General features: G+C 49.3%; 1 protein-coding gene across 1 annotated transcript; it reads left to right on the top strand.

Moving 5' to 3' along the window:
* Positions 1-25,784, top strand: LOC144490276 (gametocyte-specific factor 1-like). Its single transcript, XM_078208059.1, has 7 exons — positions 1-102; positions 9,653-9,779; positions 14,230-14,310; positions 16,968-17,037; positions 19,405-19,532; positions 23,477-23,523; positions 25,628-25,784. Exons 1-7 carry the CDS (start codon positions 1-3, stop codon positions 25,667-25,669), a joined length of 597 nt encoding a protein of 198 aa, XP_078064185.1. The 3' UTR covers positions 25,670-25,784.
* Positions 25,785-27,364: the final 1,580 nt, after the last annotated feature.

The following is a 27,364-nucleotide window of genomic DNA, read 5'->3' as shown; positions in this document are numbered from 1 at the left end:
ATGAGTTTCCCCGAACCTCATGATCTCCTGCAGTGTCCGTATGACAGTAACCATCATATCCGAGCTTGCCGCTTCCCCTACCATCTGGTGAAATGCAGGAAGGTAAGACTGTAGATATATGGCTATAATATTGGAGCAGTCGCAAAAGACCAACAACAATATATTTGATTTGAATTATTATTGTCACATGTATTGGGATACAGTGAAAAGTATTGTTTCTTGCGCGCTATACAGACAAAGCATACCGTTCATAGAGTACATCGGGGAGAAGGCAAGGAGAGGGTGCAGAATGTAGTGTTACAGTTACAGATAGGGTGTAGAGAAAGATCAGCTTAATGCAAGGTAGGTCCATTCAAAAGTCTGACAGCAGCAGGGAAGAAGCTGTTCTTGAGTCGGTTGGTACGTGACCTCAGACTTTTGTATCTTTTTCCTGACGGAAGAAGGTGGAAGAGAGAATGTCTGGGATGCGTGGGATCCTTGATTATGCCGGCTGCTTTTCCCGAGGCAGCGGGAAGTGTAGACGGAGCCAATGGATGGGAGGTTGGTTTGCATGATGGACTGGGCTTCATTCACGACCCTTTGTAGTTCCTTGCGGTCTTGGGCAGAGCAGGAGCCCAGACCAAGCTGTGATACAACCAGAAAGAATGCTTTCTATGGGGCATCTGTAAAAGTTGGTGAGAGTCGTAGCGGACATGCCAAATTTCCTTCGTCTTCTGAGAAAGTAGAGTTACTTTCCTCGAAGCACCGTCACAATATAAATTGCCCCAAGGCGCTTTGCAGACACGTAATCGAACATTTGACACAGAGACACGTGAAGAGATATTCGGGCTGTTGATCACAGCTGGATGCAGCAGATTTTCAGAAGATTTTGAGGAAGGCAGAGAGAGGAGGAGACAACCAGGCTCTCCCAGGCAGACACATGCTGGAGTAACTGAAATCAGGAAGAGGCTGGAATTAGAGGCGCACAGAGATCCCAGAGGGGTGTTTATAGCGATAGGGAGGGGTTGTAGAGGCTGGAGGAGATTATAGAAATAGGGAGCGGGTGCAGGGGGCTGGAGGAGGTTACAGAGATAGGGAGGGTTGTAGGGGCTGGAGGAGGTTACAGAGATAGGGAGGGGGGGCTGGAGGAGGTTACAGAGATAGGGAGGGGTGTAGGTGCTGGAGGAGGTTACAGAGATAGGGAGGGGTGTAGGGGCTGGAGGAGGTTACAGAAATAGGGAGGGTTGTAGGGGCTGGAGGAGGTTACAGAGATAGGGAGGGGGTGCAGGGGGCTGGAGGAGGTTACAGAGATAGGGAGGGTTGTAGGGGCTGGAGGAGGTTACAGAGATAGGGAGGGGGGGCTGGAGGAGGTTACAGAGATAGGGAGGGGTGTAGGTGCTGGAGGAGGTTACAGAGATAGGGAGGGGGTGTAGGGGCTGAAGGAGGTTACAGAGATAGGGAGGGGGTGTAGGGGCTGAAGGAGGTTACAGAGATAGGGAGGGGTGTAGGGGCTGAAGGAGGTTACAGAGATAGGGAGGGGTGTAGGGGCTGAAGGAGGTTACAGAGATAGGGAGGGGTGTAGGGGCTGAAGGAGGTTACAGAGATAGGGAGGGGTGTAGGGGGCTGGAGGAGGTTACAGAGATAGGGAGGAGTGTAGGGGCTGGAGGAGGTTCCAGAGATCGGGAGGGGTGTAGGGGCTGGAGGAGTTTATAGAGATAGGGAGGGGTGTAGGGGCTGAAGGAGGTTACAGAGATAGGGAGGGGGTGCAGGGGGCTGGAGGAGGTTACAGAGATAGGGAGCGGGTGCAGGGGACTGGAGGAGGTTACAGAGATAGGGAGGGGTGTAGGGGCTGGAGGAGGTTACAGAGATAGGGAGGGTGTAGGGGCTGGAGGAGGTTACAGAGATAGGGAGGGGTGTCGGGGTTGGAGGAGGTTACAGAGATAGGGAGGGCTGTAGGGGCTGGAGGAGGTTACAGAGATAGGGAGGGGTGTAGGGGGCTGGAGGAGGTTACAGAGATAGGGAGGGTTGTAGGGACTGGAGGAGGTTACAGAGATACGGAGGGTTGTGGGGCTGGAGGAGATTATAGAGATAGGGAGGGTTGTAGGGGCTGGAGGAGGTTACAGAGATAGGGAGGGTTGTAGGGACTGGAGGTGGTTACAGAGAAACGGAGGGTTGTGGGGCTGGAGGAGATTATAGAGATAGGGAGGGTTGTAGGGGCTGGAGGAGGTTACAGAGATAGGGAGGGTTGTAGGGGGCTGGAGGAGGTTACAGAGATAGGGAGGGGTGTAGGGGCTGGAGGAGGTTACATAGATAGGGAGGGGTGTGGGGGCTGGAGGAGGTTATAGAAATAGGGAGGGGTGTAGGGGCTGGAGAAGGTTACATAGATAGGGAGGGGGTGTAGGGGCTGGAGGAGGTTACAGAGATAGGGAGGGGTGTAGGGGCTGGAGGAGGTTACAGAGATAGGGAGGGGTGTGGGGGGTTCGAGGAGGTTACAGAGATAGGGAGGGGTGTAGGGACTGGAGGATATTATAGAGATAGGGAGGGTTGTAGGGGCTGGAGGAGGTTACAGAGAGAGGGAGGGGTTTAGGGGCTGGAGGAGATTATAGAGATAGGGAGGGGTGTAGGGGCTGGAGGAGGTTACAGAGATAGGGAGGGTTGTCGGGGCTGGAGGAGGTTACAGAGATAGGGACGGGTGTAGGGGCTGGAGGAGGTTACAGAGATAGGGAGGGGTGTCAGGGCTGGAGGAGGTTACAGAGATAGGGAGGGATGTAGGGGTTGGAGGAGGTTACAGAGATAGGGAGAGGTGTAGGGGCTGGAGGAGGTTACAGAGATAGGGACGGGTGTTGGGACTGGAGGAGGTTACAGAGATAGGGAGGGGTGTAGGGGCTGGAGGAGGTTACAGAGATAGGGAGGTGTGTAGGGGCTGGAGGAGGTTCCAGAGATAGGGAGAGGTGTAGGGGCTCGAGGAGGTTACAGAGATGGGGAGGTGTGTAGGGGCTGGGGGAGGTTATAGAGATGGGGAGGGGTGTCGGGGCTGGAGGAGGTTACAGAGATAGGGAGGTGTGTAGGGGCTGGAGGAGGTTCCAGAGATAGGGAGGGGGTGTAGGGGCTGGAGGAGGGTACAGAGATAGGGAGAGGTGTAGGGGCTGGAGGAGGTTACAGAGATAGGGAGGTGGTGTAGGTGCTGGTGGAGGTTACAGAGATAGGGAGGGGTGTAGGAGCTGGAGGAGGTTACAGAGATAGGGAGAGGTGTAGGGGCTGGAGGAGGTTACAGAGATAGGGAGGGGTGTCGGGGCTGGAGGAGGTTAGAGATAGGGAGGGGTGTCGGGGCTGGAGGAGGTTACAGAGATAGGGAGGGGGTGTAGGGGCTGGAGATGTCCCTGCACATATTTGGACACTAAGGGGCAATTTAGCATGGCCAATCCACCTAACCTACACATCTTTGGACTGTGAGAGGAAACCAGAGCACCCGGACGAAACCCACGCAGACACTGGGAGGACGTGCAGACTCCACACAGACAGTGACCCGAGCCGGGAATTGAACCCAGGTCCCTGGCACTGTGAAGCAGCAGTGCTAACCACTGTGCTACCGTGCCGCCCTATTGAACTGCCCTTGTCCGCTGAGCTGATTGATTGCTTCCTCCGTGGAACTGAGTTGCAAAATAGCGGCAGCCAGTTTGAGAATGCCTCTTGTAGGTATAGACAGAGGTGGGATTGGGTAAGGTTGAGCTTTCCACCCTGGACTGGAGCTCGATGTAACATTGGTCAAGAGAGAATGCATATTCCATTGGATCCAACTCTTAGCAACTGGAGCTGAACACCAGTGTCTGTCTGTGAGCAACGGGGCTTCTCAGCTGCAGGAAATCCAATTGAGCCAGAGGCTCGATATTCTTTAGACCATCAGATATAGGAGCAGAATGAGGCCACTCGGCCCATTGAGTCTGCTCCACCATTCAATCATGGCTGATAAGTTTCTCAACCCCATTCTCTCACCTTTTCCCTGTAACCTTTGATCCCCTTATTGATCAAGAACCTATCTATCTCTGTCTTCAATACACTCAGTGACCCGGCCTCCTCTGTGGCAATGAATTCCACAGATTCACCACCCTCTGGCTGAAGAAATTCCTCCTCATCTCGGTTCTAAAGGGCCATCCCTTTATTCTGAGGCTGTGCCCTCGGATCCGAGTCTCTCTGACTAATGGAAACATCCACTCCACGTCCTCTCTATCCAGGCCTTTCATATTTCTGTAAGTTTCAATGAGATTCCCCCCCTCATCCTTCTAAACTCCATCGAGTCCAGACCCAGAGTCCTCAGACACTCCTCATACGTCAAGCCTTTCATTCCCGGGATCATTCTCGTGAACCTCTGGACCGTCTCCAAGGCCAGCACATCCTTCCTTAGATATGGGGCCCAAAACTGCTCACAATACTCCAAATGGGGTCTGCCCAGAGCCTTATACAGCCTCAGAAGTACATCCCTGCCCTTGTATTCTAGTCCTCTCGACATGAATGCTAACATCGCATTTGCCTTCCTAGCCACCAACTCTACCTACAAGTTAACCTTTAGAGAATCCTGAACTAGGACTCACCAAGTCCCTTTGCGCTTCCAATTTCTGAATTCTCTTCCCATTTAGAAAATAGTCCACACCTCTATTCTTCCCACCAAAGTGCATCACCTCACACTTTCCCACATTGTATTCCATCTGCCAGCAAGGAACAAGAATGAGGGATGGGTGGTAAAGAAGGGAGAGCAGGCATGGTCAGCGTCATCATACCATTGTTGGAGACCTCTTAGTGTTGAGGCTTTAGAATTGAACAAAGAAAATTACAGCACAGGAACAGGCCCTTCGGCCCTCCAAGCCTGCACCGACCATGCTGCCCGACTGAACTAAAACCCCCTACCCTTCCGGGGACCATATCCCTCTATTCCCATCCTATTCATGTATTTGTCCAGACGCCCCTTAAAGGTCACTCTCGTATCTGCTTCCACTCCCTCCCCCAGCAACGAGTTCCAGGCACCCACCACCCACTGTGTAAAAAATCTGCCTCGTACATCTCCTTTAAACCTTGCCCCTCGCACCTTAAACCTGTGCCCCCTAGTAATTGACTCTTCCACCCTGGGAAAAGCTTCTGACTATCCACTCTGTCCATGCCCCTCATAATCTTGTAGACTTCTATCAGGTCTCCCCTCAACCTCCGCCGTTCCAGTGAGAACAAACCAAGTTTCTCCAAACTCTCCTCATAGCTAATGCCCTCCATACCAGGCAGCATCTTGGTAAATCTTTTCTGTACCCTCTCCAAAGCCTCCACATACTTCTGGTAGTGTGGCGACCAGAATTGAACACTATATTCCAAGTGCGGCCTAACTAAGGTTCTATAAAGCTGCAACATGACTTGCCAATTTTTAAACTCAATGCCCCGGTCGATGAAGGCAAGCATGCCATATACCACCTTGACTACCTTCTCCACCTGCATTGCCACTTTCAGTGACCTGTGTACCTGTACACCCAGATCCCTCTGCCTATCAATACTCTTCAGGGTTCTGCCATTTACTGTACATTTCCTATCTGTATTAGACCTTCCAAAATTCATTACCTCACATTTGTCCGGATTAAACTCCACCTGCCATCTCTCCGCCCAAGTCTCCAACTGATCTGTATCCTGCTGTATCCTCTGATGGTCCTCATCGCTATCCGCAAATCCACCAACCTTTGTGTCGTCCGCAAACGTACTCATCAAACCAGTTACATTTTCCTCCAAATCATTTATAGGTATTACAAACAGCAAAGGTCCCAGCACTGATTCCTGAGGAACGCCACTTGTCACAGCCCTCCATTCAGAAACGCACCCTTCCACTGCTACCCTCTTTTCTATGACCGAGCCAGTTTTGTATCCACCTTGCCAGCTCACCTCTGATCCCATGCGACGTCACCTTCTGCACTAGTCTGCCATGAGGAACCTTGTCAAAGGCCTTACTGAAGTCCATGTAGTCAACATCCACTGCCCTACCCTCATCAATCATCTTCGTCACTTCCTCGAAAAACTCCATCAAGTTAGTGAGACACGGCCTCCCCTTCACAAAACCATGTTGCCTCTCGCTAATACGTCCACTTATTTCCAAGTGGGAGTAAATCCTGTCTTGAAGAATCCTCTCCAATAATTTCCCTACCACTGATGTAAGGCTCACCAGCCTGTAATTACCTGGATTATCCTTGCTACCCTTCTTAAACAAAGGAACAACATTGGCTATTCTCCAATCCTCTGGGACCTCCCCTGTAGCCAGTGAGGATACAAAGATTTCTCTCAAGGCCCCAGCAATTTCCTCCCTTGCCTCTCTCAGTATTCTGGGGTATATCCCATCAGGCCCTGGGGACTTCTCTATCTTAATGTTTCTCAAGAACCCCAATACCACCTCCTTTTTAATCTCAACATGACCCAAACTAACTACACACCCTTTCGCAGACTCGTCATCCATCAAGTCCTTCTCTTTGGTGAATACTGACGCAAAGTATTCATTTAATACCTCATCCATTTCCTCTGGCTCCACGCATAGATTCCCTCCCTTATCCTTGAGTGGGCCAACCCTCTCCTTGGCTACCCTCTTGCTCTTTATATATGTATAAAAAGCCTTGGGATTTTCCTTAATCCTGCTGACCAATGACTTTTCATGACCCCTTTTAGCCCTGCTTACTCCTTGCTTAAGTTTCTTTATACTTTCCTTGTATTCCACACTTGTTTCGTGTGTTCCCAGCCTCCTAGCTTTGACAAATGCTTCCTTTTTCTCTTTAACTCGGCTCACAATATCTCTCATTATCCAAGGTTCCAAAACTTGCCATACTTATCCTTCATCCTTACAGGAATGTGCCGGTCCTGAATCCCTATCAACTTATACTTGAAAGCCTCCCATATGCCAGATGTTGATTTGCCCTCAAACATCTGCCCCCAATCTACATTCTTCAGTTTCTGCCTAATATTGTTGTAATTAGCCTTCCCCCAATTTAACACCTTCACTTGAGGACTACACTTATCTTTATCCATCAGTACCTTAAAGCTTACTGAATTGTGGTCACTGTTCCCGAACTACTCCCCGACTGAAACATCGATCATCTGGCCGGGCTCATTCCCCAATACCAGGTCCAGTGTGGCCCCTTCCCTAGTTGGACTATCTACACACTGTTTCAAGAAGCCCTCCTCTGGATGCTCCTTACAAACTTTGCCCCAAACATGCTCCGAGCACTAAGTGAGTCCCAGTCAATATAGGGGAAGTTAAAATCTCCCACTACAACAACCCTGTTACTTTTGCACCTTAAGAAGTCTCACAACACCAGGTTAAACTTTTGCACCTTGCCAAAATCTGACGACATATCTGCTCCTCTATCTCCCGCTGGCTGTTGGGCGGCCTCTGGGTGATGGCGGTGAAATGCCACTGCGGCAGGGAGGTGACGGGCCTTCTCCACCCTATTTCTCCCCTCCAGCCTCCACCCCTCCTCCCGATAGCCTGCTCCTGCAGGCCCCACGAGATCCCAGTCATTCGCGCTCGGGCCTACACTCAGCATCAAGCAGAGCTCCTGGAACCTGCAAGCTGGCCTTTCTTCCAATCATTTTGTAGAAGAACCGAAGAGATTTTGTGGCAATACCTCCTGTCCAATTCTATAATTTGGCTGGTTAATGCTTGTGGAAAATTGCCCGCACAGCTTGCAGAACCGTCCTTTGAGGAACAGAATTTCTGCTCTTGGCATATGTTTTCAGACTAAGCTCAGACTTTCAGCACAGCTGGAACCTTGAAGTAAAAACCTTGGGACTTTGGAAAATAAAGTGGTTACGTTTGGTATGGTTATGCAAAATGTCACTAAAATATGTGTGCAAAAGTAGGGAGGTTATGCTTCAGTTATCTCGAGCATTAGTGAGGCCACATTTGGAATACTGAGTTCAGTACTGATCTCTTTCCTTAAGGAAAGATGTAGCTATGTTGGAAGCATTTCAGAGAACAAAGAAAATTACAGCACAGGAACAGGCCCTTCGGCCCTCCAAGCCTGCACCGACCATGCTGCCCGACTTAACTAAAATCCCCTACCCTTCCGGGGACCATATCCCTCTATTCCCATCCTATTCATGTATTTGTCAAGACACCCCTTAAAAGCCATTATCGTATCCGCTTCCACTACCTCCCCCGGCAGCAAGTTCCAGACACCCACTACTCTCTGTGTAAAAAATCTGCCTCGTACATCTCCTTTAAACCTTGCCCCTCGCACCTTAAACCTGCACCCCCTAGTACTTGACTCTTCCACCCTGGGGAAAAAGCTTCTGACTATCCACTCTGTCCATGCCCCTCATAATCTTGTAGACTTCTATCAGGTCGCCCCTCAACCTCCATCGTTCCAGTGAGAACAAACCAAGTTTCTCCAACCTCTCCTCATAGCTAATGCCCTCCATACCAGGCAACATTCTGGTAAATCTTTTCTGTACCCTCTCCAAAGCCTCCACATCTTTCTGGTAGTGTGGCGACCAGAATTGAACACTATATTCCAAGTGCAGCCTCACTAAGGTTCTATAAAGCTGCAACATGACTTGCCAATTTTTAAACTCAATGCCCCGGCCGATGAAGGCAAGCATGTCGTATGCCTTCTTGACTACCTTCTCCACCTGCATTGCCACTTTCAGTGACCTGTATACCTGTACACCCAGATCCCTTTGCCTATCAATACTCTTAAGGGTTCTGCCATTTACTGTACATTTCCTATCTTATTGGTCCTTCCAAAATGCATTACCTCACATTTGTCCGGATTAAACTCCATCTGCCACCTCTCCGCCCAAGTCTCCAGCCGATCTATATCCTGTTGTATCCTCTGATGGTCCTCATCGCTATCTGAAAATTCCACCAACCTTTGTGTCATCCACAAACTTACTAATCAACCAGAAGATTTACTCAGGAATGGGCAGATTGTCTTATGAGGAAAGGTTGGACAGGCTAGGTTTGTATCCACTGGAGTTTAGAAGAGTAAGAGGCGACTTGATCAAAATCTTTCAGATCCTGAGGGGTATCGACAGGGTGGATGTGGAGAGGATATTTCCTCTTGTGAGGGAATCTAGAATCAAGGGTCACTGTTTAAAAATAAGGGGCCGCCCGTTTAAAACAGATTGGGCAAAACAAATTCTCGGAGGGTGATGAGTGTCTGGAACTCTCCTCCTGAACAGGCGGTGGAAGCGGTCTGTGAATGTTGTTAAGGCAGAGACGGATAGATGCCTGGTAAGTAAGGGGGTGAAAGGTTATCGGGAAAAGGCGGGATGCAGACTTGAAGTGACTGTCGGGATCAGCCATCTGATCAAACGGTGGGACAGGCTCAAGGGGCTGAATGGCCTAATCCAGCTCCAAATTTGTGTGTTTTTTCTCATTATTTTAGAGCTTAGTTTGGGAATTGAATTTTTACTGAGTGTAAAATGGAGGCTGAATTTCTTGTGGAAAACAGACGTTGCGTAATTAGATTCCATCAAATGAGCTGTGATTAGACATTGGCACGTTTTTACGATTTGAACCTTCTATTTTGCATAGATAGTGACCCACCAAACGACATTCATGGGCGGGAACTGTGTGCGGGTACAAGGTTTTTAAGACATTACGTTGATAAGTGGTCCCGAATTGAGCATGTTTTTCCGGCTTTGACTTTACTGTCAGAATTTTCCGGGAAGAGCTCTGAGTTTGGAGGCCTGCCCCTTCAACGCAAGACACCGGATCCCGAAAGCTGAGATGAAACAGCACATCACGATCTGTGCCGACAAGAAGGTTATTGAGGAGGATTTTGGTAAGACAGCATGTTGTGTTTTGCCGCTGCGTGCTTTAAAAACGGCCGTATTTTTGACACAGCCACAGCATTCCAAAATCTGGCTCGATGTGTTGTTAACGCGTGCTCTCTGGACTGTGTCTGTGTTGCCAAGCGCTCTGGCTTAGTAATAGGACACTCTGGGCGGGATCTTCCGGCCCCTGCTCGCCCTGAAACTGGAAAATCCCGTCCTAGATCAACCATGGTCCGCTCCTTGCCCACTCCGATTCCCGTGACGGGTGGGACGGTAAAAGGGTAGTGGTAGAAGGTTGTTTGAGTGACTGGAAACCAGTGTCCAGTGGTGTGGAGGTGCAGAGGGATCTTGGGGTAATTATTCACAGATCCCTGAAGGCGACAGAGCAGATGGATAGGGTAGTTAAGAAGGCAGATGGGACACTGCTTTTATCAGTCGTGGTATAGAGTACAAGTGTAGGGAGGTAATGTTGGAGCTGTACAGAGCGTTGGTGAGGCCACAGCTGGAGCACTGTGTGCAGTTCTGGTCACCTCACTATAGGAAGGGTGTGGTTACACCAGAGGGAGTACAGAGGAGATTCACCAGGATGCTGCCTGGGATGGAGTATTTGAGCGATAAGGAGAGACTGGATAGGCTTGGATTGTTTTCTCTAGAGCTGAGAAGGCTGAGGGGGGACATGATTCAGGTGAATAAGATTATGAGGGGGATGGACAGGGTGAGCAGGGAGCAGCTGTTCCCCTTGGATGAGGGGTCAGTCACGAGGGGGATAGTTTTAGGGTGAGGGAGGAGGAGATTCAGGAAAACATTTTTTCACTCAGAGGGAGGTGGGAATCTGGAATGCGCTGCCTGGGAAGGTAGTGGGGACTGGAAACCTGACAATCTTCAATAAATATGTGGATAAGACTTGAAATATCAGAACATTCAAGGATATGGGACAAGTGCAGGAAAATGGGATTGGCGTGACTTTAGTGGTAGATATTGTGGGTATAGATTCAATGGGCTGAAGGGCCTTTTCTGGGTTGTATGGGTGTCTGACTCCATGGTCACCACGTAAGGTGTGGAGAAAACCTTGGGCTGTGGGATCAGGTGTCACATTTCTGTTCACAGTAAGTAACATCCTGCGGAAACAACCTGGGCGGCACGGTAGCACAGTGGTTAGCACTGCTGCTTCACAGCTCCAGGGTCCCGGGTTCGATTCCCGGCTCGGGTCACTGTCTGTGTGGAGTTTGCACATTCTCCTCGTGTCTGCGTGGGTTTCCTCCGGGTGCTCCGGTTTCCTCCCACAGTCCAAAGATGTGCGGGTTAGGTTGATTGGCCAGGTTAAAAAATTGCCCCTTAGAGTCCTGGGATGTGTAGGTTAGAGGGATTAGCGGGTAAAATATGTGGGGGTAGGGCCTGGGTGGGATTGTGGTCGGTGCAGACTCGATGGGCCGAATGGCCTCCTTCTGCACTGTAGGGTTTCTATGATTCTATGATTCTATGAAAGTGCTGGGCAGATTCTGACAGCTCTGGTCTGTCTCTCCATACACAGTCTGATATAGCTGGCATATCCGGTACACTCATCGAACATGTCTGCAGTAATGTCAGAGCTCACTGACAGGATCAAGATGCTGCGTTATTCGGCCTGCGTTCTCACCGCCTTGTTGTATAGACATGAATCGTGGACGACTTTTGAGTGATGAGAGAAGAGAGCCCAGCGACTTGTGTTACTGTCCGCACCACCTCCTGAGCTTCCCTTTGAAGGGGGTGGCACAGTGGGTTAGCACTGCTGCCTCACAGCGCCAGGGACCCGGGTTCGACTCCCGGCTCGGGTCACTGTCTGTGTGGAGTCTGCACATTCTCCCCGTGTCTGCGTGAGTTTCCTCCGGGTGCTCCAGTTTCTTCCCACAGTCCGAAAGACATGCTGGTTAGCTGAGTTGGCCATGCTAAGTTCTCCCTTAGCATCCAAAGATGTACAGGTTAGGTGGATTGGCCATGCTAAATTGTCCCTTAGTGTACCCGAACAGGTGCCAGAGTGTGGCAACTAGGAGATTTTCAAAGTAATTTCATTGCAGTGTTAATGTAAGCCTACTTGTGACACTAATAAATTTAAAAAATACATGAAGGTTCCGGGAGGAATGTAGGTCACGCCCTACCATTAACTGAGTAAATCCTGCCCTGGTTCAATCTAACAAAATGCATCACCTCACATTCATCTAAATTATACTCCATCTGTTATTCGTCAGCCCACTGGCCCAATTGATCAAGATCTCGTTGCAATCGGCGATAACTTTCTTCACTGTCCACTATGCCACCAATCATTGTGTCATCTGCAAACTTACTAACCATGCTATATTCTCATCAAAATCATTAATATAAATGACAAATGACAGTGGACCCAGCACTGATCCCTGAGGCACACCGCTGGTCACAGGCCTCCAGTTTGAAAAACAACCTTCCACAACCACCCTCTGGCTTCTGTCATCAAGCCAATTTTGTATCCATTTAGATACCTCACCCTGGATCCCGTGAGATTTAACCTTATGCAACAACCTACCATGCGGTACCTTGTCAAAGGCCTTGCTAAAGTCCATATAGACAATATCAACTGCACTGCCCTCATCTACCTTCTTGGTTACCCCTTCAAAAAACTCAATCAAATTTGTGAGCCATGATTTTCCACTCTCAAAGCCAGGCTGACTGTCCCTAATCAGTTCTTGTGTCTCTAAATGCCTGTAGATCCTGTCTCTCAAAATACCTTCCAACAATTTACCCACGACAGATGTGAGGCTCACCGGCCTGTAGTTCCCAGGCTTTTCCCTGCAGTCCTTTTTAAACAAAGGCACAACATTTGCCACCCTCCAATCTTCAGGCACCTCACCCGTGACTATCGATGATTCAAATATCTCTGGATCACTGGAGCCTGTCCCACCAATTAAATAACAACAGAACCGGACCATTAAGAAACGACAAGTTGATGCACTCATTTGAATGATTTGATTTGATTTATTATTGTCACATGGGGAGGCGATGGCCTAGTGGTATTATCACTAGATTATTAATCCAGAAACTCAGCTCATGTTCTGGGGAACCCGGGTTCGAATCCCGCCACGGCAGATGGTAGAATTTGAATTCAATAAAAAATATCTGGAATTAAGAATCTACTGATGAAACCATTGTCGGAAAAACCCATCTGGTTCACTAATGTCCTCTAGGGAAGGAAATCTGCCGTCCTTACCCGGTCTGGCCTACATATGACTCCAGAGCCACAGCAATGTGGTTGACTCTCAACTGCCCTCGGGCAACTAGGGATGGGCAATAAATGCTGGCCCAGCCAGCGACGCCCATGTCCCATAAAAAAACAGTGAAAAGTATTGTTTCTTGCATGCTATACAGACAAAGCATACCGTTCATAGAGTACATAGTGGAGAAGGAAAGGAGAGAGTGCAGAATGTAGTGTTATAGCCTTGCTAGGGTATAGAGAAAAATCAACTTAATATAAGGTAGGTCCATTCAAAAGTCTGACAGCAGCAGGGAAGAAGCTGTTCTTGAGTTGGTTGGTACGTGACCTCCGACTTTTGTATATTTTTCCCGACAGAAGAAGGTGGAAGAGAGAATGTCCGGGGTGCGTGAGTCCACGTTTCTACTTCATCCCCGTTGATGTAGACAGGGGCATGTTCTCCTTTACGCTTCCTGAAGTCGATGACAATCTCCTTCGTTTTGTTGACATTGAGGGAGAGATTATTGTTGCCGCACCAGTTCACCAGATTCTCTATCTCATTCCTGTACTCTGTCCCGTCATTGTTTGAGATCCGACCCACTACGGTGGTGTCGTCAGCAAACTTGAAAATCGAGTTGGGGGGGAATTTGGCCGCACAGTCAGAGGCGTATAAGGAGTATAGTAGGGGGCTGAGAACACAGCCTTGTGGGGCACCGGTGTTGAGGATGATCGTGGAGGTGGTGTTGCCTATCCTTACTGATTGTGGTCTGTGAGTTAGGAAGTTCAGGATCCAGTCGCAGAGGGAGGAGCCGAGGCCCAGGCCACGGAGTTTGGAGTTACGGTGTTGAAGGCTGAGCTGTAGTCAATAAATAGGAATAGAATTGGGTGTAGAATGAGTAGAAGTGGGGCAGTCAGTTGGGTATATGGACCAGGATATTGGGCAGGGAGCAAAGCCTTGCTGCCAATGCTTCACCCAACTTGCAGGAGGTGATTCCCAACTATTTCAGTCAGAGTTCACTCCTTCCAGCAGACGCTGCTGGTTTGCGACTGGGAGCAGGAACCCTGGCTGATTGAGGAGATCAAGGCTATTTATCATTGTCCTGTGTGAGACCAGTCAACTTCGTGCAGCCCAATCCTACCACCCGCTCCCCCACAGTGACAGGCAGCCACGAGTAATATGAAGGTCGAAGATTATGTCTCGGTAATCCTCACCGTTTTCACATTGTACTTGCCAGTAAATTCTCTGCCTTCTTTCACAGTGAGTGGTGCTCAGCGCAAACCCTGTGCCGCCCCCCTGAGCACTTGGCAGTGCCCCCTACCCGAGGAAGACTGGGAGGAAGGTTAGTGTCAAGTTTATTTGCTGCTGTGTTCATTTCCTCCTCCTGTCTCTCGTGTAAAGCTCCCCCCTCCCACCCATTTCCACCCCCCTGCCCCCCGTAATGCTCTTCAACCCCCTCCTGTAATGCTCTTGTCTGTATCTGTTAAAGTTTAAAGTTTATTTATTAGTGTCACAAGTAGGCTTACATTAACACTGCAATGAAGTTACTGTGAAAATGCCCCAGTCGCCACATTCCAACACCTGTTCGGGTTACACTGAAGGAGAATTTAGCACGACCAATGTACCTAACCTGCACATCTTCGGACACTAAGGGGCAATTTAGCATGGCCAATCCACCTAACCTACACATCTTTGGACACTAAGAGACACTTTAGCATGGCCAATCCACCTAACCTGCACATCTTTGGACACTAAGAGACAATTTAGCATGGCCAATCCACCTAACCCACACATCTTTGGACACTAAGGGGCAATTTAGCATGGCCAATCTGCCTAACCTGCACATCTTTGGACACTAAGGGGCAATTTAGCATGGCCAATCCGCCTAACCTGCACATCTTTGGACACTAAGGGACAACTTAGTATGGCTAATCCATCTAACCTACACATCTTTGGACACAAAGGTTAGGTTGATTGGCCAGGTTAAAAAAAAAAATTGCCCCTTAGAATCCTGAGATGCGTAGGTTAGAGGGCTTAGTGGGTAAATATGTGGAGGTAGGGCCTGGGTGGGATTGTGGTCGGTGCAGACTCGATGGGCCGAATGGCCTCCTTCTGCACTGTAGGGTTTCTATGATCCAAAGGGGCAATTTAGCACGGCCAATGCACCCTAACCTGCACATCTTTGGACTGTGGGAGGAAACCGGAGCACCCGGAGGAAACCCACGCAGACATGGGGAGAATGTGCAAACTCCACACAGACAGTGATCCAAGGCCAGAATTGAACCCAGGTCCCTGGTGGTGTGAGGCAGCAGTGCTAACCACTGTGCCACCGTGCCGCCCAAAATTAAACCTTTGCGTTTGATGCTCAGAAATAGTTGTCTCTTATGCTGAGCTCCCCTTGCTGATGTTTCCTCTTCAATCCTGTTCTTGGACCAGTAAACAGCTCATTGTGTCCATTCTTCTTTCAGTCTTTGCCAATAGTAAGTACTATTTTTAACTGTGTGGGTCAAAATATTTTATAAAATTCAAATGTAACCATTGACAGCGGTGGGAATCGAACCTAAACCCTGTTGGTTTTGTCACTGACCTATACCACTAGGCCGCAGGAGGAATCCAAAATAATTGCCTGAACATTGCCTGCCCCAGGAGGTTTCTTTTGGAATTCAAATTCGACCATCAGCCATGGTCGGATTTGAACCTGGAACCCCAGAACATTGCTCGAAGTTTGTGGCTTACCCAGTTTTGAGTTCAAACGATGAACCAATTCCAGATAAATCCAACAAACTGCATGAAAAATGAAAGGGACAGAGGCTTAAAGGGGTACTGCCTTAAATAGAAATAGGGCAGCCCAGTGGTTAGCACTGCTGCCTCACAGCGTCAGGGATCCGGGTTCAATTCTGGCCTCGGGTCACTGTCTGTGTGGAGTTTGCACATTCTCCCCCTGTCTGGGTTTCCTCCGGGTGCTCTGGTTTCCTCCCACACTCCAAATATGGGTAAGTTAGGTGGATTGCCATATTAAATTGCCCCTTAGTGTCCAAAGATGTGTAGGTTACGTGGATTGACCATGCTAAATTGTCCCTTAGTGTCCAAAGATGTGTAGGTTAGGTGGATTGGCCATGCTAAATTGTCCCTTAGTGTCCAAAGATGTGCAGGTTAGGTGGATTGGCCATGCTAAATTGCCCCTTAGTGTCCAAAGATGTGCGGGTTAGGTGGATTGGCCATGCTAAATTGCCCCTTAGTGTCCAAAGATGTGCAGGTTAGGTGGATTGGCCATGCTAAATTGTCCCTTAGTGTCCAAAGATGTGCAGGTTAGGTGGATTGGCCATGCTAAATTGCCCCTTAGTGTCCAAAGATGTGCGGGTTAGGTGGATTGGCCATGCTAAATTGCCCCTTAGTGTCCAAAGATGTGCAGGTTAGGTGGATTGGCCATGCTAAATTGCCCCTTAGTGTCTAAAGATGTGCAGGTTAGGTGGATTGGCCATGCTAAATTGTCCCTTAGTGTCCAAAGATGTGCAGGTTAGGTGGATTGGCCATGCTAAATTGTCCCTTAGTGTCAGCAAGGTAAATACGTGGTGTTATGGGATAGAGCCTGGGAGGGATTGTTGTCAGTGCTGACTCGATGGGCCGAATGGCCTCCTTCGGCACTGTCGGGATTCTATGAAATTGCAAGCGAAAACTTAAAACATCAAACTAAAATGTGGCGAAAGCACCCCAGCCCCCTGCAGTGCCCAGTGGGTATGGCAGGCCACAACAGTACTGGCAGACTCATTGTCTCCTCTCCCTGGGGACAACCAAACTGTGTGAGTATAGTTGCCAAGTTGGCTAATAAGCAGAGAGAAATAATTTACTTCGTTCTGGCCTGTGCACTGTGGGGATGAGCTATCTATCGTTTGATAAGGTGCAGAGGCATGTAGCTGGGATCTTTGAGCTATTAACAGAAGTTTGGATTTTCTTGCTAACCCTTTTTTGCTCCTTATTTTGCTGCTTGCTGGTCTGTAGATGAGGACGAATCACCAGGGACTTTCATCCATGGCTACTCGAATCTAAGCAAAAACTGCATCAAAGCCAGGTAACGATCCTTCAAGGTTATCTGCTGTTGCAAGCGTGCGTCTGACCTACTGCTGCAATTGTCCTGTTCTGGCACTCGGCATGTAGAAGGAGCAATGTATTTTAAACCCAGCGTGACCAGCTCACAGCGTTTACAGAGGAATGCCCCAATAGTCCGGCAGACTGTGAAATAAGTCGAGGTTTTGGAACCTAAGTTCACACTGACCAAACAACTCCACGCTAAAGGGAGGAAGGGTGTGAAATATGAGATGAAATTAAGGGGGAAAGACACAGTGGAAAATCAGATCCAAGATCAGCTCCGAGGCAGGAAGTGGCAGGGGAATAATGGCGGATGGGGGTGTGTGTGACTGGAAGGCTGTTTCCAATAGGGTAACGCAGTGCTCTGTCTGAGGTCCCTCACCTTTTGTGGTCTATGATTTGGGCTCGAATGTCGGAGAGGTGGTTAAGAAGTTTCCTGATGGTACAAGAACTGGCTGTGTGGGTGATAATGAAGAGGAAAACTGCAGCAAGATCTCAATGGGCTGCTCAGGCGGGTAGAAGGCTGGCGAATGGAGGTCAACCCAGAGAAATGTGAGGTCATGTACTGGGAGAAGGCTAACAAGGAATCCACAGTAAGTGGGAGGGTACTGAGACATGCAGAGGGATCTTGGAATGCACGATCACACATCCCTGGGTAGGAGAACAGTCTGCGATTCTGGTCAGGTGGATAAGGTGGTTATGAAGGCAGACAGCATACTTGCCTTTATTAGCCAAGACATTGAATGCAGTAAGAAGTCTCAACACCAGGTTGCAGTCCAACAGGTTTATTTGGAATCACAAGCTTTCAGAGCGCTGCTCCTTTATCAGGTGAGTGCAGGTAGGTTCACAAACACGGCATATATAGACACAATTGCAAGATAATGGTTGGAATTGTCTTGCAATTGTGTCTTTGTCTATATATGCCGTGTTTGTGAACTCCACTCTCCACTTACCTGATGAAGGAGCAGCGCTCCGAAAGCTCGTGATTCCAAATAAACCTGTTGGACTTTAACCTGGCGTTGTGAGACTTGTTACGGTGCCCATCGCAGTCCAACGCCGGCATTTCCACATCGAGGCATTGAATATAAGAGCAGGGAGGTTATGCTGGAACTGTATAAACGCTAGTTAGACCACAGCTGGAGTACTGTGTACAGTCCCGCTCACTGTACTATAGGAATGATGTGGTTGCAGGAGGGAGGCCACAGAGATTTACCAGGATGTTGTCTGATTACAGCTTCTTCCCTGCTGCTGTCAGACTTTTGAATGGACCTACCATATATGAAGTTGATCTTTCTCTACACCCTAGCTATGACTGTAACACTACATTCTGCACCTTCTCCTTTCCTTCTCCCCTATGTACTCTATGAACGGTTTGCTTTGTCTGTATAGCGCGCAAGAAACAATACTTTTCACTATACGCCAATGTGACAAATCAAATCACAGCCTGGGATGGGCGTGTTGAATTTGGGCAGTTGGTGTATTCGAATTGCCAGAGTAACTCTCCCCTCTGCGAGGTACAAAAATGTGTCTGAATGTAGGAACAAAGAACAGTCCAGCACAGGAACAGGCCCTTCGGCCCTCCAAGCCCGTGCCGATCATGATGCCCAACTTAACTAAACCAAAAAAACCCTTCTGCCCTTACTCGGTCCATATCCCTACATTCACTCCCTATTCATGGACCCATCCAGATGCCTCTTAAATGTTGCTAATGTGCCTCTTCCACCACCTCCTCTGGCAGCGCGTTCCAGGCACCCACCACACTCTGCGTGAAAAACTCCCCCCGCACATCTCCCTTAAACTTTCTCCCCCTCACCTTGAACCTGTGCCCCCTTGTTATTGACACTTCCACCCTGGGGAAAAAGCCTCTGACTATCCACCCTGTCTGTGCCTCTCATCATTTTGTAGACCAGGTCTCCCCTCAGCCTCCGTCTTTCCAGTGAAAACAATCCTAGTTTATCCAACCTCTCCTCATAGCCGACACCCTCGAGACCAGGCAACATCCTGGTGAACCTTCTCTGAACTCTCTCCAAAGCTTCCACATCCTTCTGGTAGTGTGGTGACCAGAACTGCACGCAGTACTCCAAATGCAGCCTAACCGAGGTTTTATATAGCTGCAACATGATTTCCCAACTCTTGTACTCAATGCCCTGGCCGATGAAGGCAAGCATGTCATATGCCTTCCTAATCACTTTGGCCACCCGTGTTGCCACTTTTAGGGAACTGTGGACCTGCACGCCCAGATCCCTCTGTATGTTAATGTTCCTAAGGGTTTGCCATTTACAGTATGTGTTGGAAGTTAAAAACCTTTGACCCTGCAGTGGCAGAAGTTTCATTGTCGCATCCTCTCCAGTTCTCTTTCAGGATACCAGTACAACGATAATATTGCAGCTGGGATCAGAACCCCCAAGTCTTTGCCGGAGCAACTGTCCTCGAGTCCATATGTGGGATCTATTTCGTTTGTTCGTCCCTGGAGAGTTGGTAAGGGCAAGGGGGGAGTTGGCTCCCGAGTCACTGGGAACGAGCGAGCTGTCAGTGGATGCACCTTGGTGTCCTTTTCCCCAGCCTGGGTGCGAGTTGGGGTATTAGTGATCTGGCTGCTCACAAATCCGGCCAATTCCCCCCCATAACCCTAACTTTTCAGCAAACACCAAAGCCCCCCAGTATTTGCAGGGATGGAGTGGAATTGGAGTGATGGACTTGGAAGGCTTCTGAATCGAATGAATTCCTCCTCCTGCCAGGTGGAGAGGTTGTTGCTGTCAGGTGATAAGGATGAGGGAGATATGGTGATGGTGGGTGGTTGGGTTGTCCCGAGATCGGGTGCGGTCCCGACTTGACTATTGCAATGCTCCCCTGGCCGCCCTCCCGCCCTCCGACCCCATCCAAAACGCCGCTGTCCGTTGTCTAATTAACATTAGGCCACTCATCACGTTTGTGCTTGCCAATCTCTGACAAAGGGTCATCCAGACTCCAAACGTTGGTTCTGTTCTCTCTCCGCATGGACTGCAGCGATTCAAGATGGCGGCTCACCACCACCTTCTCAAGGAGTAACTGGGGATGGGCAATGGGTGCTGGCCCAGCCAGCGACACCCATGTCCCACGAATGAATTTTTAAAAAAGATGTTGTCAGAACTGCGATATTTTCCCGCATTTTCTGTTTTTGTGCCATTAAATTATCCCCAGCTGAGTTAAATAATTTATGATGTGGAGATGCCGGCGTTGGACTGGGGTAAACACAGTAAGATGTTTAACAACACCAGGTTAAAGTCCAACAGGTTTATTTGGTAGCAAAAGCCACACAAACTTTCGGAGCCTTAAGCCCCTTCTTCAGGTGAGTGGGAATTCTGTTCACAAACAGAGCTTATAAAGACAGAGACTCAATTTACATGAATAATGGTTGGAATGCGAATACTTACAACTAATCAACTCTTTAAGAAACAAAACAATGTGAGTGGAGAGAGCATCAAGACAGGCTAAAAAGATGTGTATTGTCTCCAGACAAGACAGCCAGTGAAACTCTGCAGGTCCACGCAACTGTGGGAGTTACAAATAGTGTGACATGAACCCAATATCCCGGTTGAGGCCGTCCTCGTGTGTGCGGAACTTGGCTATCAGTTTCTGCTCAGCGATTCTGCGCCGTCGTGTGTCGCGAAGGCCGCCTTGGAGAACGCTTACCCGAATATCAGAGGCTGAATGCCCGTGACCGCTGAAGTGCTCCCCAACAGGAAGAGAACAGTCTTGCCTGGTGATTGTCGAGCGGTGTTCATTCATCCGTTGTCGCAGCGTCTGCATAGTTTCCCCAATGTACCATGCCTCGGGACATCCTTTCTTGCAACGTATCAGGTAGACAGCGTTGGCCGAGTTGCAAGTGTATGTACCGTGTACCTGGTGGATGGTGTTCTCACGTGAGATGATGGCATCTGCGTCGATGATCCGGCACGTCTTGCAGAGGTTGCTGTGGCAGGGTTGTGTGGTGTCATGGTCACTGTTCTCCTGAAGGCTGGGTAGTTTGCTGCGGACAATGGTCTGTTTGAGGTTGTGCGGTTGTTTGAAGGCAAGAAGTGGGGGTGTGGGGATGGCCTTGGCGAGATGTTCGTCTTCATCAATGACATGTTGAAGGCTCCGGAGGAGATGCCGTAGCTTCTCCGCTCCGGGGAAGTACTGGACAACGAAGGGTACTCTGTCCACTGTGTCCCGTGTTTGTCTTCTGAGGAGGTCGGTGCGGTTTTTCGCTGTGGCGCGTTGGAACTGTTGATGAATGAGTCGAGCGCCATATCCTGTTCTTATGAGGGCATCTTTCAGCGTCTGGAGGTGTCTGTTGCAATCCTCCTCATCCGAGCAGATCCTGTGTATACGGAGGGTTTGTCCGTAGGGGATGGCTTCTTTAACGTGTTTAGGGTGGAAGCTGGAGAAGTGGAGCATCATGAGGTTATCCGTGGGCTTGCGGTACAGTGAGGTGCTGAGGTGACCGTCCTTAATGGAGATGCGTGTGTCCAAGAATGCAACCGATTCCGGAGAGTAGTCTATGGTGAGTCTGATGGTGGGATGGAACTTGTTGATGTCATCATAGAGTTGTTTCAGTGATTGTTCACCATGAGTCCAAAGGAAGAAAATGTCATCGATGTATCTAGTGTATAGCATCGGTTGAAGATCCCGTGCGGTGAAGAAGTCTTGTTCGAACCTGTGCATGAAGATGTTGGCATATTGAGGTGCGAATTTGGTCCCCATGGCTGTTCCGTGTGTCTGGATGAAGAACTGGTTGTTGAAGGTGAAGATGTTGTGGTCCAGGATGAAGCGGATGAGATGTAAAATTGCATCTGGAAACTGGCAGTTGTTGGCGCTGAGCACTGAGGCCGTTGCAGCAATGCCATCGTCATGGGGGATGCTGGTGTAGAGTGCCGAGACAGCCATTGTGATGAGGAGTGCTCCTGGTTCAACTGCTCCATGTGTGTTGAGTTTCTGTAGGAAGTCCGTCGTGTCGCGACAAAAGCTGGGGGTTCTTTGTACAATGGGTTTCAGGATGCCCTCGACATAGCCGGAGAGGTTCTCGCACAGGGTCCCATTGCCCGATACGATGGGACGGCCGGGTATGTTTGCCTTGTGTATCTTCGGGAGGCAGTAGAGATCTCCAACGCGGGGAGTACGTGGGATGAGAGCACGGAGGGTGTTCTGAAGGTCCGGATCAAAGGTCTTGATCAGAGTGTTGAGTTGACGGGTGTGTTCTTTGGTCGGATCTGCAGGTAACTGTCTGTAGTGTTCCTCGTTGTTCAGTTGTCGGTACACTTCTTTGCAGTAATCCGTTCTGTTCAGTATGACGATGGCCCCTCCTTTGTCTGCTGGTTTGATGACAATGTTGTGGTTTCTTAAATGTTTTGTTTCTTAAAGACTTGATTAGTTGTAAGTATTCGCATTCCAACCATTATTCATGTAAATTGAGTCTGTGTCTTTATAAGCTCTGTTTGTGAACAGAATTCCCACTCACCTGAAGAAGGGGCTTGCAGCTCCGAAAGCTTGTGTGGCTTTTGCTACCAAATAAACCTGTTGGACTTTAACCTGGTGTTGTTAAACTTCTTATTAAATAATTTATACAGACACACAGCCTTGAATAACACAATATTCCCCAAAAATATTCAAAAAATAATCATCCATTCTCACCAATCCAAATGGTGCTAGAATCAGCTCCACCTGTGCTGTAATCATTCTTTTTTGATTCATTTGTGGGACATGGGCGTCGCTGGCTGTCCAGCATTTATTGCCCATCCCTAGTTGCCCGAGGGCAGTTGAGAGTCAACCACATTGCTGTGGCTCTGGAGTCACATGTAGGCCAGACCGGGTAAGGACGGCAGATTTCCTTCCCTAAAGGACATTAGTGAATCAGATGGGTTTTTCCGACAATGGTTTCAGTAGATTCTCAATTCCAGATATTTTTTATTGAATTCAAATTCCACCACCTGCTGGGATTCGAACCCGGGTCCCCAGAACACTAGCTGAGTTTCTGGATGAATAGTCCGGCGATAATACCACTAGGCTAAAGTGGTAAACATTTAAGAAAAACTTGGACGGGTTCATGGATGAGAGGGGTGTGGAGGGATATGGTCCAAGTGCAGGTCAGTGGGACTAGGCAAAAAATGGTTCGGCACAGACAAGAAGGGCCAAAAGGTCTGTTTCTGAGCTGTAATTTTCTATGGTTCTAGGCCATCGCCATGCCAGTTCTATCCAAAACGGCTATCCAACTAGTCCTGCTCTCCCATGTTCCTTTCAGTCAACAATATGAGGGGGTAGTAACAGGCTTCAGGAGGTAGTAGACAGGTAGGCGAAAGAAGGCGGGATCTTTCCTCGAAGTATGGAATCCATTGCATGCTGTTCGGTGTAGGCCTACAGAAAGATGTCAGTCTATCGCACTAACCTCTGTGCTTTTGTTTCAGGTATGACTTCCCAAATGAAAGAATTGCCTGGTCTCCCACTATGCTCTGTGAGTGTCACGCTTGATAAGTTAGTGATATTTGGACAGAAACGGGCAGAGGTCTGGCTATGCTCCTCTCTCTCTCCTCTCTTTCCAATCCCAGTTTGATTTTTGCCAGCTCCTTGCACGGTGCAAATGGAAGACCGGAGGTTTGATTTCATTCATTTCTCGGATGTGAGTTGTCACCAACAAGGAACGCGTTTGTTGCCTCACCCTAATTGCCCTTGAGTGAGTGGTGGTGAGTTCAGCGGCCACCATGTTTCTGTGGGTCTGGAGTTGCGTGCAGGGCAGATGAGGCGAGATCATAGAGGGTTTACAGCACAGAAAGAGGCCACTCGGCCCATTGTGTCTGTGCCAGCTGGAAAACAACCCCCGCCCCCCTCCCCCCAGCCTCATCCCACTTTCCAGCATTTGCTCTGTAACCCTGCAGGTTACAGCACTCGAGGTCCAGATCCAGACACCCTTTGAGGGTTTCTGCCTCTCCTACCCTTTCAGACAGCGTTCCAGACCCCCCCACTACCCTCTGGGTGAAAACATTAATCCTAATCTCCCCTCTAATCTTTTTGCCAATCACTTTGTCTCCCCCAGTCACTGACCTCTGTGCTAAAGTAAATAGGCCCCTCCCATCCATTCTATCCGGGCCCCTCACAATTTTATACACCGCAATCAAATCTCCCCTCAGCCTCCTCTGATCCAATGAGAACAACCCCAGTCTATCCAATCTTTCCTCATCGCTGCAATTATCCAGTCCTGGGTGACAACATCCTTGTAAATCTCTTCTGTACCCTCTCTAATACAATTACACCTTTCTGTAATGAGGTGACCAGAACCACACACACAGTGCTCAAATTGTGGCTGAACTAATGTTTTATATAGTTCCAGCATAACCTCCTTGCTCTTATATTCTATACATTAGCTAGTAAAGGATTATTTTTATAACAATCCGTAGTTACATGCTCCTTAATTTTAAGACTAGTTTTTAAATTCCCGATAGAATTTAAATTCCTCCAGCTGTCACTTGACCAGGCCTCTGGATGACTAATCCGGCGATTTGACCAGTGTGCCATGATAGAATCCCTACAGTACGGAAGGAGGCCATTCGGCCCATTGAGTCTGCACCAACCACAATCCCACCCACACCTTATCCCCATAGCCCCATGCATTTACCCCGCTAATTCCCCTGACATTAAGGGGCAATTTAGCATGGCCAATCCACCTAACCTGCACATCTTTGGACAGTAAGGGACAATTTAGCATGGTCAATCCACCTAACCTGCACATCTTTGGACACTGAGGGGCAATTTAGCATGGCCAATCCACCTAACCTGCACATCTTTGGATACTAAGGGGCAATTTAGCATGGCCAATCCACCTAACCTGCACATCTTTGGACACTAAGGGGCAATTTAGCATGGTCAATCCACCTAACCTGCACATCTTTGGACACTGAGGGGCAATTTAGCATGGCCAATCCACCTAACCTGCACATCTTTGGATACTAAGGGGCAATTTAGCATGGCCAATCCACCCAACCTGCACATCTTTAGACACTAAGGGACAATTTAGCATGGCCAATCCACCTAACCTACACATCTTTGGACAGTGGGAGGAAACCGGAGCACCCGGAGGAAACCCACGCAGACACGGGGAGAACATGCAAACTCCACGCAGACAGTGACCCGCGGCCGGAATTGAACCCGGGTCCCTGGTGCTGTGAGGCGGCAGCGCTAGCCACCATGCCACCTCTTCCCCCACAACAAGTGTAATGCGAATCTGAGAATTGTGTGAGGAGCTTCCAGTGCTTTGGGTTGGGTTCAGCAGAGAGAGAAACTGCCTCTGCGTCACAACCTCTATCTGCACAAGGTGTTGTCACGGCCGGCCTCGCTGGAATGCTTACTGCGTCAGAGGGGCGTTGGCATTGATATGTGGTGCTGGGCACGGTGTGGACAGACACTGCACTGGCATGGACCGCTGGCAGGATGCTGCGTGTACGTGCCTGCAGAGCTGTCGCTTCCGTGTGCAAACTGAAGTGGCGGAAATTGGGGACGTTCTGCAGACCGGTGGCCTGCCGACACTCTCGAGATGCTCATTCACCTTCTGACTTTCCTTTCAGCCGCTTTCCTCCATGATGGAGACCCTGGAGAAGGAAAGCTGATGGAGACGGCACTGCTGTTTTACACGGGTATTTGACCGGCAGTTGGATTTGTGTCACTGGGGTCTGTTCTCATACAACAGGAAGCACTGATAGGAATGGTGGGGAGGCTGTCTGTTGTCAGGTCAGCGGACTTGCATGCGGTCGACGAAGTGAATTATTTTACAATAGAAATGTTTAGTTGTCTTAACACATCCTGATTCTGCTGCCTGATTTCAAGTGACTTTTGCAAAATCACCCATTCTCATCTCACACAAACATTATGTGACGCCACTTTCACGGTACCTCATTGGCCGCCACGGGCTCTGGGACAGATCTGAAGTCAGCAGACTTTTATCACTCCTCCGTTTTTGACCCCCCTCCCCCGTGCCACACCCGCTTGGTGTGATCAGGGCAATTCCCGTGCGTTATTCAATCGTATTGTTTGGAACGAGTCCCATTTTTCAGGTATCGTAGGAGTAGATTCTATGGAATCCCGACAGTTCAGGAGGAGGCCATTCAGCCCATCCAGTCTGCACCTATTCTACGGCAGAGCATCTCACTGAAGCCCTATCCCTGCAACCCCATGTATTTACATGGCGAATTCCCCCAAACCTGCACATCTTTGGACACTAAGGGGCAATTTAGCATGGCCAATCCACCTAACCTGCACATCTTTGGGCACTAAGGGGCAATTTAGCATGGCCAATCCACCTAACCTACACATCTTTGGACACTAAGGGGCAATTTAGCATGGCCAATCCACCTAACCTACACATCTTTGGACACTAAGGGACAATTTAGCATGGCCAATCCACCTAACCTACACATCTTTGGACACTAAGGGACAATTTAGCATGGCCAATCCACCTAACCTGCACATCTTTGGACACTAAGGGGCAATTTAGCATGGCCAATCCACCTAACCTGCACATCGTTGGACACTAAGGGGCAATTTAGCATGGTCAATCCACCTAACCTGCACATCTTTTCAGCGTGGATGGAAGCCAGAGGTAACCCATGCAGACGCGGAGAATGTGCATACTCTAAACTGTCACCTCAGGCTGGAATCGAACCCGGGTTCCTGGCGCTGTGAGGCAGCAGTGCGAAGCACTGTGCCACCCGCGTGTTGAAGCAGCAAGCTCGGCTCACCAGCTCTGCGAGCATTACGGGCCCATTTTGCCATTGCGTTCCAAACTGAACCGTCAAAAGTGCTCTCGTGATCGAGGTTTCTGATTGGAGCAAATCCCAATGAGCCTTCCTTTGCAATTCGGCTCACATTCTCATTCGCTGGGTGAGATGTTCTGTCATCAGCTCACCCCTCACACTGCAAGGCCCCCGTCTGTCTCCTGTCAGCGCTGACTTCTTCCAAACCAAGCGCAGCAGGTGACGATTGGATTATTCAAGCACGAGTTCAGAGAAAGGCCTCTGAGGCAGACTGGTGTTCACAGAAAAACAGTACATCTTTATACCATGCTTCACATGTACACAGACATTGTTCAAATTTCTCTCACGCCTTCACTCCCTCTGTCGCTCCCTCCCTCCCCCCCTCTGTCGCTCCCTCCCTCCCCCCTCTGTCGCTCCCTCCCTCCCCCCTCTGTCGCTCCTGCCCTCCCCCTCTCTCTCGCCCTCCCTCCCCCCTCTCTCTCGCCCTCCCTCCCCCTCTCTCTCGCCCTCCCTCCCCCCTCTCTCTCGCCCTCCCTCCCCCCTCTCTCTCGC

The sequence above is a fragment of the Mustelus asterias genome, unplaced genomic scaffold (assembly GCF_964213995.1).
Source record: "Mustelus asterias unplaced genomic scaffold, sMusAst1.hap1.1 HAP1_SCAFFOLD_3103, whole genome shotgun sequence".
Classification (NCBI taxonomy): Eukaryota; Metazoa; Chordata; class Chondrichthyes; order Carcharhiniformes; family Triakidae; genus Mustelus; species Mustelus asterias.
The sequence above is the reverse complement of the archived record's forward strand: the minus strand, read 5'-3'. Positions and strand labels throughout refer to the sequence as shown.